We start from the raw sequence: 15641 nt of genomic DNA, 5'->3' as shown, positions 1-15641 counted from the left end.
TGTTTCTTTTCCAAAGTGACGCATCTTCAGGAGGTGGGCTGCTGAGGTTGAGATGCATCAAAATACTTACGCCTTTAAAACCCACGCGTAGGAATGATGTATTGACAGTTTCAGAGGAATTTGACCAGCTGCAGTGACTTGAAACAGTTAAATCTACAATAAGTCCCATAAGGTAGGTAACATAGTAAATCACACATTACACACCACTAACGACTTATGTCACACGTACGTAGGCATAGCGGTACACATAAGTACATTATGCCCACTTGTATGTGTGACATCCAGGACCAATGTTATAAACTGCAAGGTGAGTTTTTCACCTTTTGACACTCCATTACATTGGTCCCCATCCAGTAGGCTACTTGCGTCAGTCAAAACTGACGCATCACCTCTATTTTTTGATGCACTGCTGTAATTGAGTCAGTTTTATGACCAACTACATCATTGCGCCACTTTCGGGCCCCATGGTGTGTGGCATCATTCCCATGGATACGTCAGATTTTCTGAAGAATCCTGGAAACCTTGCGTCATGGAGCCCTGTATTTTATCTACAACACATCCAGGGCGTCGTAAGGATTTTTCACGCAGGCACGAGACATTTTGATGCATTGCTGCCTTGGCGCAGTGATGTGACATTTCTTGTAAATATGCCCCTTCCTCCATTAGCTTCTGAGTCGTACGGGGCTTGCATCAACAAGCAGCTCGATGTTCGGGTGGGGATTGAGGTATGCCATGGTGGCAATCCCTCAGTAGGGAGTTTTTGATGCCCTCAAAGGCGTCCTTTACCTTACTATCCCACCTCCAGATAGTGTCGGCCTTCATAAAGGCGCAAAGTGGTTCACACAGGGTGGCCAGGTTTGGAATGAATCTCCCACAATATATGGCCATCCAAAGGATGCTTCATAATTCCTCCAGGCTTTAGGGTACTTGAGCATCCTGGGTTGTGTCAGTCTTTAAGAGACTTCCTTTGAGAAGACAAAAGACAAACAATTCTATCTTGGGCTCAAAGAGTGAGCACTTCTGTTGATGCAACGTGAGACCGCACTCAGCCCGCCTCGTGAGGGTGGCACACATGTATGATAGTGTTCTTCGGATAGGGTCGTAGAGTATAGGAATGGCATTGTTTAAGTTTATGACACCCGGCAGTCCATATTGTATCTCCTATATGGTGTTTTGGAACACCTCAGCTGCAGAGGAGATCCCAAAGTTTAGGCATTTGTACCTGTGCAGACCCATAATGAATTGGCTGTCATTGTCAAGTTCTAGCTAGAGGTACTCAGCATTCAAATCCAGCTTTGCAAACCACTGAGAGCCACTTAAATTGGATATTATGTCATCATACAGTTGGGTCAGGTACTATGCCCTTCAGATAGCCTTGCTTGGGAGCCTCATGTTTGAGCATAGTCAGTAGCACTGAGCTGCTTCAGCGTTGGCACACGCAGATATACCCAAGTGGTGGCTCCAACACTTTCCCAATGACTCCTTGCTCCTCCAGCTTTTGGAGTTCCTTTTCCACTAACTAGTGGATGTGGAAAGGCACCTGTTGATGCCTGAATGAAGTTGGCTGCACAGTGTGGTACATGTGCAGCTTGACAGGTGATCTCTTGGGACATTCTAGCCCATGGAAAAGTTATGGAAGCTCTTTCGGACTCTCTCCCACTTGGGAACCGTTTTGACCTGGCAAAGAAGACCTTTCCTGAGTCTTCTGCCATTTGACATCCAAAGAGGTTGCCCCACCCTCCTCCGTGATGTGGAAAAAGACAGGTCTAAGAGTGCCCTTATTCTTGGCAGTCACTTCCAGTACCGTGGCCAATGGAATGGACTTCTGTCCTCCATACTTGCAGATTGTCATAGTTGTGCACTTCAAGGGATGCCTCGGCTGGATAGCTCGGTATTGTCATATGTCCCTGAATCTCTTGTGTCGATTATGGCCAGAATGTCCTTTTCCTCCACCATAACGGTGCACATTGTAGGGGGCCAGTTTATTTGGCAGTTCAGGCCGGTGGACTAAATCATGAAGACTCACTGCTCCCCTTCTCCCTGGCTGTGGAAGGCCTGGATGTTATGTTGCCAGAGTGATCCACACCCAGAATATGCTGCCATTATTTAGGCGTGGGGTGTAGGTTTTCCTATCTTTTTCAGCATTCTGGCACACTCTGGTAAAGTGATTGTCCTACTCACATCCAGAGCACGTTTTCCCTTTTGCTTGGCAGCAAATCGGGAGCATGGGCTTCAAGACCACAGTTTTTGCATTGACCTTGAGGGTGTCCCTGTGGCATGTCAGATGATTTAGAGGTGGATGTCTATATACTGTGGCAACAGCTTTAACTTTAATGTTCATTGGCCTGGGTGGGACCATGGGTGCTAGCCCCTTTCCTAGGGCTTTGTCCATTTTGTCAGCATGTCTGTTAGAGAGTTCACGTGATCTCACCAGAATGAGAACATCCTCTAGCTTGATACCTGGCTGTTGTAGGATCACGCGCTCAACACCTACGAGCAGCACCCTTGAATCAGTTGACCTTCACCTCCTTCATCTGATCATCATTGACACAGGTACTGGCCAGGAACCTAAGCCATACATGGAATCCTGGGATCATCACATGGAATCCAATGATCATCCCATGGAATCCAGTGATCATCTTGTCATCACCTTGGTGGGCATGGGTTGCTTGAAACTCTCAAATTTGGGGTTTATCTGTAGATCGAAAAGGGCATTGAGCCTTGCATCAGCATCATTGTCATCATCTTCACAATTACTGGAAGGTTTACGAACATAGTGTGTACTTCCTCCCCATCAAAATGAAGCAACAGGGACCTCTTGACAATGCCATTCATCTCTCCAGTGGTATGAAAGTAATTTTTGAGTCTTCCCTCTGACATCGTACCAATGTAGGGCTGCTCTAGCAGGGTACACCAACTCCCTGAACGAGTAGAGGGCTGACACAGATGTATGGATGTTGGAAGGTGGAGTAGGCCTGCAAGCAAGAGAAAAGGAGATGGAAGAGGGTGATCCACCATTGTGGAAGTGTCACTGATGGGGATCCAGAAGCCACCCCTACTGGGCAAAGTGTTTTATACTCTCTCCCCAGGATGGGAATGCAGAATGGCGGCATATCCAGGGTGGCTCCCACATATCACCAGTGCACACCGGGGGCTGATGGAAGGCCCACATGGGAGATATTGGGCTGCCTCCCTCTTTTCTGCAGGCCAGTTGCAGTGAGACAAGAAACTGCCTGTGGCAAAAAGGAAGCTACCCCATGCTAAAGGTGAGGTCTGCGCACTGTCTGCTGCCTCCTGTGTCCTTGAGTGCTAGCAGGCGATAGCAGCATTTCATAATTCCACCGACTTCAGGGCATGCAGGAGAGTCAGCAGGTGGTAGCAGATCACAGGCCAATGGCATGCAATGGGTAGAGGGAGCTGCTCCCACCTCCTCTGAAGCAGGCCGGCCCCCTCGTCAGGGAGTTGCATGCTGGAGTGCACTGGACAGCGCTCGCCCTCATTGCCAATGTGAGCATTTCAAGGTTGGGACCCAAAATGCAGAACCCACCAGCTCCAATATTGCACAAACAGGATGCCTAGCATGGGTGTACCACAAGAATTCCACAACCCTGTATGCTATGGCTGGCCTCAGAGTGCATAGTGCATCACATCAGGTACAGTAGAGGCCAGGTGAAACTCTACAATAAGCATGGGCGGAAAATCCGTTCCGCTCGCGAATTTTGCATATTTTCGGTAAATTCGCAATCCGCGAGATTCGCGAATTTGCCGCAAAATCCGGGTCAAAATTTCAAGCTGACTTTTGTAACTGTTTTAGAATGGCGCCGGCAAGCTGCCAGAGCCATTCAAAATAGTTACAAAAGTCAGCTTCAACAGGAAGCTCTAATAGATAAAGTAAAGCAGGTGCTCGAGTTGAAGCTCAAATTCAGTTACACAATTATTAATCACCCCAAACTTGGGGTGATTAATGATTGTGTAACTTAATTTGACCTTCAACTCGAGCACCTGCTTTACTTTATCTATTAGTGCTTCCTGTTGAAGCTCTATGTAGCTATTTTAGAATGGCGCTGGCAGCTTGCCGGCGCCATTCTAAGTGGGGCTGAGGGCAGAAGGGCACAAAAGTGGGACAGAGGGCAGAAGGGGACAAAAAATGAGTGAGGCAGAGGGCAGAAGGGCACAGAAACGAGTGGTACAAAGGGCAGAAGGGCATAAAAAACGAGAGGGTGGCAGTGATTAACCAGGCAAAAAAAAAACACGAACACGCAAAGCGCCCCGCGAACACCCGTGAACACGCAAAGCCCCCCGCGAACACCCGCGAACACGCAAAAATTAAAAAATCCATGAATTCGCGAATTTTGCGGATTGCGAATTCGCAAATCCGCAAATTCACAGATCGCGAATTCGCAAAATTCCTTACTCTACAAGATGTAATACAGAGAATGCTCCAAAAAGGCACTGTGCAGTCTCAATTCTCTCTCTGCTATGCCCATGCAGACTCGTTCTAGGCTTAGGTGGTGGCCCAGCCACAAACAGGGTACTCACCCCTCTTACTGTCCTGGAAGGCCTTTTGAAAACCCTCCTCCTGGAAGGCCATGCATGCTACTCCAGGTTACCGCTATAGACCACCATGGCATGGATCAACTCCTGGCAGTGGACCATGGTCAGGAACAGCTCGCCTATCTTGGAGTAGGGAACGAGATGCACTACTTAGCATGGACAGGGTTGCTGAAAACATGGATAGTATGGAATGCTGCATATCTGAATTGAAGGATATCTCTATTGCATACACAGAAATGCTACAATGCCTTGAAAAACTACTTGATGCAACTCATGGTAAAAGAGAGGACCTCAAGGTGTGTTAGCACTGCAACAAATTACACATTCTTGGGGTCCATGAATCTTTGAAAGTCAGATGGATGGAACTGTTCCTAGAAAAGATACTCACATATTTGTCTGACACAGAAAAACTGTCATCTATGTTTCTAGGTGACTGGGCCTAGCGATCATTGAGTCTCTGCCTTCCTCCAAGAGCACCAACCTGACGTATCACAGCATTGTTCTAAACTATACGGACTGTGATGCTGGTCTTCAATTGGCCAACAAACGTAACGATCTCAAATACAAATATATCTAATATATCTATCTATCTTTCTAGATTTCACAATAGCTGTTCAAGAAGCATGGCAGATCTTTCTTATAACTAAAAAGGACATCCAAGATTTGGGTATAGAATATGCAATGTTGTTCTCTGCCAAACTGTGTATAATCCACAAAGGGGAACCAATTTTTTTCACTGACCCTAAAACAACACTGTTGCACCTGAAAAAATTAAATCAGAGCCTTCTCCTGTTGAGGCCTGCATATGATGAAATGCATACCAGCCTGAAGGAGAATGGTTAATAAACAGGCCAAGGAATCAACATCAGATTTACAACGCCCATAATGAACAGGTTATGACTGCCACTTGCATGGCACAATGAGAGAGTACACAATTGAATGTTGATAGCCTTTGTTTTTTCCAAGTGCAGAAGACCTATGGGTGCAATTACCATATACCACTTCTCTATTGTGGTGTATATTTGCCTGGGGCTACCACATCTACCCCTATTATGTATTGCCCTAGAAACACCTTGATGAAGGGGATGGTTTTGAGCGCACTATGGACTGATAAATATTCTGTATGGTTTGCCTCTTGGATCCCCAAGGGAAGCGTGCATCTAGGGTCTGCTTTCTGTTGTTTGCTTTGTATTGTTCTTTGGTTTTAATTGTAAGAATGAGTGGGCTTGTTGTACTGCTAATTAGGGTCTACAATGTGGGAGTGGGGATGTTAGGAGGGTATTGTTTTTGTTTATCAGATTCATTAACCTGACCTATCTGACAAACCACGCTATCTCGCAGATTATGGTACTGAACAGACCTTTGAGCTTAATTCTCCTGTGGGTACCTATGATAAGACTAAGTTAGTGTTTATATTTAACTGTTCCAAACATGCTGGCTCATCATCCTGTAAAGCTCATGACTTGGAATATTGACCTCAACCTACCACAAAAAGCCAGGCAGATACCTGCTGTATCAAACGGCTCGCAGTAGATGTCTCACATCATGAGAAGCATTTTCCTCAGCGCGCTGAGACACACTTTGCCAAATCGTGTAGCTGCCACAGATGATTTGCTTCTTACAAGTCATTTTTCAAAGCTTTCTTTATACTGATCTGGGATTTGATATATTTTAGGCATGAATTGACAGTTGCAGACCTAGAAGGCCATTATTTGCTACTTGAGGGGACCATAGTCCGTAAATGCTACATTTTTCTAAACTTGTATGGCCCCATTACTGACACTCCTTCCTTATAGGAGAATATTATGTGCCTTCACCTGGCCCACCCTCGATCATCTCTATTATGGGGTGAGGATTTTAACACATTTAACACACTTGCCACTTTTCTCACACGCCCTATCTATTGCTGCCTAGATTGTACTGGACCTAATGTAGCAGTACACATTACTCAATGTCTGATGGATTGGGCAACCCATCCTACTAAACAGGAATATTCATGTAACTTACTTCTATAGCGGATATTGGAACAACCAGGAAAGACCTTCTCCAGGGATGACCACAGTAAGGGTGTGTATGGTTATGAAAGACAGAGGCCCGTCCATCTGGTGGCAAGTTGAGAGTAGACAAACTCGCAGCTATGCCAGTAGAGATCCGTGCGGAGGTGCCCCATTTCATTATTTTCCCACAATTTTCATTGGTGCCAAGCGAGATATTTCCTTTGCCTCTGAAACACGAACAAAACAGTGTCAGTTTCTGTACAATTAGGGGTCTCCCCTTCCCTTCCAGACGCGTGTGCCTATCTATCTCAGTGGCCCATATTGATGATATGTCACAGTTCAATATTAATGGCATATTTATAGTAAAATATTCATAATATATCATAGCTAAATATTTAAGATATATTGTATTTGAATATGAATGGTATGTTCACAATAAAGTATTGAGGATATGGCTCAGTTCAATATTAATGGTATGTTCATAATAAAGTATTGAGGATATGGCTCAGTTCAATATTAATGGTATGTTCATAATAAAGTATTGAGGATATGGCACAGTTTAATATTAATGGTATGTTCATAATAAAGTATTGAGGATATGGCACAGTTCAATATGAATGGTATGTTCATAATAAAGTATTGAGGATATGGCACAGTTCAATATTAATGGTATGTTCATAATAAAGTATTGAGGATATGGCACAGTTCAATATTAATGGTATGTTCATAATAAAGTATTGAGGATATGGCACAGTTCAATATTAATGGTATGTTCATAATAAAGTATTGAGGATATGGCACAGTTCAATATTAATGGTATGTTCATAATAAAGTATTGAGGATATGGCACAGTTCAATATTAATGGTATGTTCATAATAAAGTATTGAGGATATGGCACAGTTCAATATTAATGGTATGTTCATAATAAAGTATTGAGGATATGGCACAGTTCAATATTAATGGTATGTTCATAATAAAGTATTGAGGATATGGCACAGTTCAATATTAATGGTATGTTCATAATAAAGTATTGAGGATATGGCACAGTTCAATATTAATGGTATGTTCATAATAAAGTATTGAGGATATGGCACAGTTCAATATTAATGGTATGTTCATAATAAAGTATTGAGGATATGGCACAGTTCAATATTAATGGTATGTTCATAATAAAGTATTGAGGATATGGCACAGTTCAATATTAATGGTATGTTCATAATAAAGTATTGAGGATATGGCACAGTTCAATATTAATGGTATGTTCATAATAAAGTATTGAGGATATGGCACAGTTCAATATTAATGGTATGTTCATAATAAAGTATTGAGGATATGGCACAGTTCAATATTAATGGTATGTTCATAATAAAGTATTGAGGATATGGCACAGTTCAATATTAATGGTATGTTCATAATAAAGTATTGAGGATATGGCACAGTTCAATATTAATGGTATGTTCATAATAAAGTATTGAGGATATGGCACAGTTCAATATTAATGGTATGTTCATAATAAAGTATTGAGGATATGGCACAGTTCAATATTAATGGTATGTTCATAATAAAGTATTGAGGATATGGCACAGTTCAATATTAATGGTATGTTCATAGTAAAGTATTGAGGATATGGCACAGTTCAATATTAATGGTATGTTCATAATAAAGTATTGAGGATATGGCACAGTTCAATATTAATGGTATGTTCATAATAAAGTATTGAGGATATGGCTCAGTTCAATATTAATGGTATGTTCATAATAAAGTATTGAGGATATGGCACAGTTCAATATTAATGGTATGTTCATAATAAAGTATTGAGGATATGGCACAGTTCAATATTAATGGTATGTTCATAATAAAGTATTGAGGATATGGCTCAGTTCAATATTAATGGTATGTTCATAATAAAGTATTGAGGATATGGCACAGTTCAATATTAATGGTATGTGCACAGTAAAATATTAGTAATTTGTCATAGTTAAATATTAATCACATGTTCATAGTGCAATATTAATGATATGCCATAGTAAAATATGAATGGTATGTTCATAGTAAAATATTATTACATGTGTAAAAACCAGGATTATATGTCAGCTATCATAAGTGATAAACTGATAATTTAGCAAATAAAGTGTATGGCAAAACACTAGGGGCCGTATTGCCAGAGTGCCCGGGGAAGGGGGGGGGGGGGGTCGACTGGAATTTGCGCCCACTTTGCACACCCCAGGGACACTTTGGTATTTCAGAAGGGGCCGCAGATGCTTGTGTGTACCCCTCTGTACTACCGATAGCACTGGTGCACATAAAGCGCCAGCACTTCCATCAGAGGGCGTTCCCTCATTTGCATGGCGCATGGTCCCATGAAAATGAGGGAAGCCGTTTGCCTCTCCACCCGTGCCGTGTTACAGACACGAGCGCAGAGGCAAAGAAGCTGTCAGGAGGCGCACAGACAGTGCACCACCTTAAACAGTGGCTCACTGTCAGTGTCCCCTAATAGCAGCACTCTGTAGGAGGGAAAGGGGTCCCATGGAGCCCCAGACTTCCCTTGCAGGTGTATGCAGTCACTTACTGTACCCGCCTGCCAGGAGATCTCTAATCTTCCTTTAAAGTGCAGGCGGTTTGCCGCCTGCTTTGTAATAAACACGGAGCGACTTGAAAGCAGCCGCTGTGTTTTTCACCTGAATGTGCTCTCCCCTAGGGCTGCACGAGTTCGCAGATGCCCCGGGGGCAGCGCATTCACTATAATGTGGTACAAGGAAAATGCACTCATATTGTAATATGGCCCCAGGTGTGCAAGTGTAAGTGTAACATAAGTGGGGTAAAGAGTGAAATTGTAGCATTACACTCGATGTGCATTGATAAAGGCAGAGCCTCCCTCAGGGGGGCAGAGGAATGCTAACAGTCTGCAGGCTGAGCCTGTGCTCATCAGGGGCAAGGGGGCCTGGATCTTTGCAGTCCTTGGATATTTCTAACCCCTGGGGGCTGGCTATAGTGAAGTATGTACCTCCACCCTGCTCAGCAGCAGCTGGTAGACCATTAGTGGGAGACTGCCCAACTGAAAACATCTAGGCTACAGAGATGGAGACCTGCTTGTGTGTACAATGGCACTGAGGTTGTTGTGAGCTAGAGCAAGGTGGGAGCTATCCAGTGGAAGAGACTGAGGGTCCTACTTCTGATGCTGTATCCGTTGCTCTTGCACCACACCACTTGGTTCAAGAGTGATGGAAACCTTAAGATGGATTTTGAAGCCATGCAAAGCCACTTTGTGGGGCTCTGATTGGCTCAAAACATGTGGAGTACGGCAACGGAGCGGAATACGATATGTTGCGTTCCTCTACCCTGGAAAGTCATATCCTTAGGCGTTTTGTAGGTGTTCCAATACAACTCCCATGGTTTTTGACGTATTCCTAGATTTAGAAGAACATGTGAATCTGTGGATGTGCCAAAATCATACCCCCTCCCAGATGAGCCACACTAAGGAGAAATGTCCTTATTTCCCCTTGTTTTTTCCTGTTATTATGTGTGCAGCATTCTGCAGCACACGCACAAAGAGGAATATGGCTCTCAGGGTTGGTTTTGTTCCGAAAGGTGCTCCGATCTACACAAAAACAATCCTGCATGCAACACAGGCACCCTTCCGCCACGGTGCAAGCGGGCCTGCACCAGCACTAGGCAGACAGAGGGGGCGCCGGCGAAAGGACAGGAATGAGACCTGCCGCGCTGCGCTGTGTGACTTCTTCATAAATAGGCCCCTGAGCAGGGAAGAAACAAACATTTCTAGACATCCCTAAGAGCTCAAATTGATCAAAACTTTTGACCACTCAGGACCCCTAGACGCAGGCGTGAATGGTCCCTCAGAAGGTGCACATTTACTTTCAAAAAAGGGAGAATAGCTTATTACTTCTATCTCTAGGGACGTGTTTACTAACATTCTGCTTCACGGTTGCATTCATGATGCAAAATGCGAGCAGATATTTACAAGTCCACACAAGGGGCAATTTCAAAAATAAAAGTAGTTTATTCGATGGTTAATAAAAAATGTTACACATAGACTTACAGATTCAAAGCATTCAGCATGCAAAGATAAAACGTCCCATCTGAGTCCAGCACAAAAAGATTAAGCTGAGCCATTATTAAAACAGAAAAGCAGGATTTGTAGCAGATTTGATTCCTTAAAGACAATGCATAAAATTACAATAGCAGCCTAGACCATACTATGCCCATTTAAGGGCCATGTACAGAGGGATTTTTAAATCTGACGTGTAGCAGGACATTTTTGCAAGCACTGATCAGCAGTATCAGGTTGCACAGGTGTTGACATTTTAGAGAATAAATGCAACGTGTAGGAAAAATTATAGAAGGGGTGCTTAAGCTGCAACACTTGACGTCAGGTTGTTTGGAATTAATATCGTCCAGTTTGGCCGCAGCTATCCGCAAAAACTTAACAGTTTTAACTTTAAATAAGAAGTTTACAGGGTTCAGGCTGGCTATTACTGCCTGTTGGCAGGTAGAACTCCTAGGCAAAAAAAGTCAGTGCAGAGAAGGATTTTCTTTTGCTGCAGCAAAACAGGGCAAGTGCATAGGATATGGATTAAAGTTGTGTATTCCTTACCACAGAGTCGGCATCTTATATTGGTGGGAGCTGAGCGACGTCATGCCGGAATGTGAGCCCACAAGTTCCACTCTCCCAGTTTTAATGCCACTGGGCGGGCCTTATTCCTCAAAGGATATGTGCAAGAAAAGTAGTTCTGTTGCTTATTGGGAGAGTAGAAATTGATTACTGACCATGCACTGGAGAGCTTGCTCAGTGATGCCATATCACCCATATCATCCAGTCTGAAGAGTTATTTTGTTGTGGTTCACTTTAGGTTTTTAGAGACGTCGGGCCATATTATCTAGAGCGGGCAATAACACTAAAGTGGCGATAAGGGGCTTGATAATATGCCCTAGAGAATTCCAATAGAAGCCCAGGTTCTGGTGGGAAGGATATCCAACCAGGGCTTCTATTGGAATTCTCTAGGGCATATTATCAAGCCCCTTATTGCCACTTAAGTGTTATTGCCCGCTCTTGATAATATGGCCCGACGTCTCTAAAAACCTATTGCAGTTTCCTGCCGCTAAAGCGGCGATAATGTTACGCCTGTTCTTGATAATATGGCCCGTGGTGAGAGAGGCATACCCCAAGCCACAGTATGTGCAAATTGTTTTAGCATGCCTTCAAGGTGTTGCCTGTAAGATTAAGTTGCACTGGTGTAATTTGCACCAGGTTAAGCCATGCGTGGATTCTTGCGGCGCAGGTATAAGCCTGCGAGAGAGTTTAAAAACAGCTGCCTTTAGCCCAATGCAGTTTTATCATGCTGACCTCAAGTCTTACTTGCGCTGTTGACGCTCTCTTTGGCAGACGGAGAACCGCTTTATAAATTCTGATGATGAGATTATTGGTCTTGGTAGTCTCCCTGCCCAGGGTAATTTCACTCCTGTAAGTTAATGCAGGGAGGACCTTTGCTTTCATCGCCTAGAGAAGGGAGTCAAGACTTGGTCCTAGCAGGTTCTGAGCGACAGCTGAAGGAGCGAACATTAGGCCGGCTGCTTTGCTGTTCATATCGCTAAAGTGAGATTTGAATGATCCTTTACTGTCTAGATAGACGCCCAAATATTTGCATTCATTGCAATGATGGAGCCAGGTGCCGTTGAGCTGCCACCTGCCGTGTCGGATTGTGTTCAGTTTGAATATAACCATCAAGGTTCGTGTTTGATTGATCTTGAGCCCGTTCCTGGTGATATAAGCATGCAAGATGGATAGTTGCCACTGAAGGCCAGTCTTCATCCGGCTAAGGAGCACAAGGTCTTCTGCATGGAGCAGGTGGTTCATGCGTTGACCTCCCAGGTTGGGCGGGTGACACTTTGCTTCATCGAGGACCTTCAACATATCAGCCATACATAAGTTGAAGCTCAAGGGATCAAGCACATTTCCTTGCTTGAGCCCAGTTTCTGTGTGGATCTTCCTTGGGATCCGATAGCCGTCTCCTAGCTTGACCCTCACCCAGGTATTAGTTTACAGCTGCTCGATTGATCTCAACACTGAGGTTGGCAGGCCCCTGTCCACAGTTTGTGTCATAAGGAGCCCCTTGGTGTGCAGCGAAGCAGCTTTAAAGTCCACAAAGCAGGAGTAGAGCGCCCATTTATTTTTTGGGGCTTTGTCACGTATAAGGGCCAGCGCCCTCAATTTTGAGAGAGTACCGTATTATTCCCTAAAGCTACATTGATTTATTGAAATGACTTGGCTTTCCTTTGCTGAGGCTCTTAGATCATCGTAAAGTAGGCTGGTGCATTGCTTAGTGTCATCAATTTGGCAGTAAGTCGATAATGGCAAGGATCCAATCTAGATGGGTGATTCGTTGTTGAGCGTGTTTGTTACAGGTATTTTTGCAGTTTCCTGAGCAATAAGGAGTCTCTTGGTGGACAATGAGGAAGTAGTATGGTCGAACGCTCCAGCATCTGTTAGAAGTGTGTTTTAAAAAATGAGACCCAAACAGGTTCTTGAATATTCGCATTGGAGCCCATCTTACTTCTAAATGTAACTTGATTAACCATTGACCAAAATTGCTTTGTGTTCTTTTACTTACTACCAAAGAGCAGTCAGGTCCAGAACTCCTTATTTCTTTCCTTTTTGAAGAACCAGATTGATTTCCTGAAAAGGGACCTTAATTTACTTAAATTAAATTTTGTGGTAGGATAAGATGGCTGGTGGACAAGCGGCAATTTGCACTGCCTAACGTTGCTTTGTAAAGAACATGTAACACAATGCTGCGGCTTGAGCTGCATTGCATTAAATTTCATTCTGGAAGGCGTTCGATGGGTGGACAATGGTTTCTTCTCGCTATTTCCTCTTTCTATGTGAGCTGCATTATTCAGCACACATAGAAAGAGGAACATGCCTCGAGAGATTGCTTTTGTGTTGAAATTGTTTATTAGCATTTACTAAATATAATACAATAGAGACAATATACAGAATTATGTAATACAATAATGTGAATTACATTTGAATTAATGTGGGAAGGAAGGAACCCCTTCCTGCACAAAAACAATTCTCCTTGTAGTGCAGGCACCTTTGCACTGTGGTGCAAGGGTGTCTGCATTGGTGCTAGGCTGTCTGAAGTGTGCCAACATTATGAGAAAACTGAAGTGTGCCATTTCCTAGTAGAAATTACGCATTTCTGTCACTCCCTTTCACTCAATGCAGTGCAATAGGTTGCGAAAGGTTAGTAAATATGGCTGATAGTGTATTCAGTCAGAGACCAGTACATTTCTGGTGATGTAAGAATGATTATTGTTAATTCTGTTTTTTATTTAAATATTTTCAGGAACAAGAACCACGTTGAAATGAGCCTCATGGAATCTTACAAAGCCTTGACTCAAGGCATTAACAGTTTGGACCTTACAGGAAGTTCCATTCCTTGTGAACTGCTCCTGATTGGGAATAAAGCCTTCCCTGTGCTTGTTAGTACCTCTGGCCAAGTTGTGATTGCAGCTTCTCACTATGGGAAGGGTCGGATCGTGGCAATCTCTCATGAGTCCTACCTCAATAGCCCAAAGTTCTCAAAGCTCCTTCTCAATGCTGTCAACTGGCTGAAACCCTCAGCAGGTGCTCTGGTTGGTGTCCAGTCTACCTTTGGCTCCCTGGTGAAGACCTTGTCTAATGATGGCATCAAGGTGCAGTCCACTGGGGGGTTTCTGGAATCCTTTGGCGTGTATTGCATGGACGCTTATAATGCCAATCAGAAGAAAGAGCTTATTGCATTCGTGAAGAAGGGAGGCGGTCTCCTCATCGCAGGTCAGGCCTTGGATTGGGCCTCCAAGCATGGCACAGAAAATGTCTGCTTTGAATTTCCTGGAAATGAAGTGATCAATGTGTCCTGCATCTATTTTACACCCAACCGCGTTGAGGGCAGAGTTTTCCCTATCACCAAAGAAATCCCAATTTGTCCATTGCTTGTTGGGTGAGTGAAAACCATTCCTTATCATTAAAATGTGTTGATTGACAAAGGAGGAAACTACTGAATCAATTATGAAATTTCTTTTTTCTATGTAATATGTAGACAGAGTTGCAAATGAAATAAAGATGATGAACTTAAATACAAAGAAAAGAAACATTCACGCACTGTGTAGAGTAAGAAGTTTTGGCAAACTCGACTTGTGCATGGTTAGAATGATTTCCATAAGACATGAGCTGAGGCTGAGGGTTCCATGTGATTGAGGTGAGGAGGTGGCTGTGCTGCTGGGTCAATTATTGGTGGTTGATGGACTGAGATGTTTTTTTGGGGTTCGAAAAGTCGTCTTCTATGACCCAGCCAGGATGGGCCTGGTGGCCCTGTCATCACTTACGGGACCCATTCTAGCATTATGTGGTACATACAATAAATGAGGTTGGCATGAGCAGGTCCTCATGCCAGCTCCCCCTGCAATGGTTCTCCTGTCCAGAATGTCCGTCATCCTCTACCCTCTGCTGCCTTTGGATTTGTGCCTCTTCTGCTAATTTCTGCTCCTTTTTCTGCCTCTTCTCTGCTCGCTCCTGCCCTCTATTCTGCCTCTTGCTGCTCATTCTGCCAATTATTTTGCCTCTTTCTTCTCGTATCTTACCTTTGTTTTGCCTCTTTCTGCTCGTTTCTGATCTTTATATTGCCTCTTTCCGCTCGTGTCCGATCTTTATTCTGCCTCTTTCTCCTCATTTCTGACCTTTATTTTGCCTCTTTCTGCTCATGTATGATCTTTATTTTGCCTCTTTCTGCTCATGTATGATCTTTATTCTGCCTCTTTCTGCTCATGTATGATCTTTATTTTGCCTCTTTCCGCTCGTGTCCAATCTTTATTCTGCCTTTTTCTGCTTGTTTTGGACCTTTATTTTGCCTCATTCTTCTTCTTTCTGATCCTTATTCTGCCTCTTTCTGCTCATTTCTGACCTTTATTTTGCCTCTTTCTGCTCATTTCTAATCTTTATTCTGCCTCTTTCTCCTCGTTTCTGACCTTTGTTTTGCCTCTTTCTGCTCGTTTCTGATCTTTATATTGCCTCTTTCCGCTCGTGTCCGATC

At 43.6% G+C, this 15641-nt stretch overlaps 1 protein-coding gene across 1 annotated transcript in view; it reads left to right on the top strand.

The window, feature by feature from the left end:
- LOC147693226 (TRPM8 channel-associated factor homolog) overlaps positions 1-15641 on the top strand; it is a 171685-nt gene that overhangs the window by 39199 nt on the left and 116845 nt on the right. Inside the window, exon 2 of the mRNA XM_086933632.1 lies at positions 13917-14552. Within this exon, the coding sequence (XP_086789758.1) occupies positions 13936-14552 (617 nt within the window). The 5' untranslated portion in view covers positions 13917-13935. The remainder of the gene's footprint in view (positions 1-13916; positions 14553-15641) is intronic.

The sequence above is a fragment of the Lissotriton vulgaris genome, chromosome 8 (genome assembly GCF_964263255.1).
Source record: "Lissotriton vulgaris chromosome 8, aLisVul1.2, whole genome shotgun sequence".
Lineage (NCBI taxonomy): Eukaryota > Metazoa > Chordata > Amphibia > Caudata > Salamandridae > Lissotriton > Lissotriton vulgaris.
This window is presented reverse-complemented; position numbering and strand designations above follow the sequence as displayed.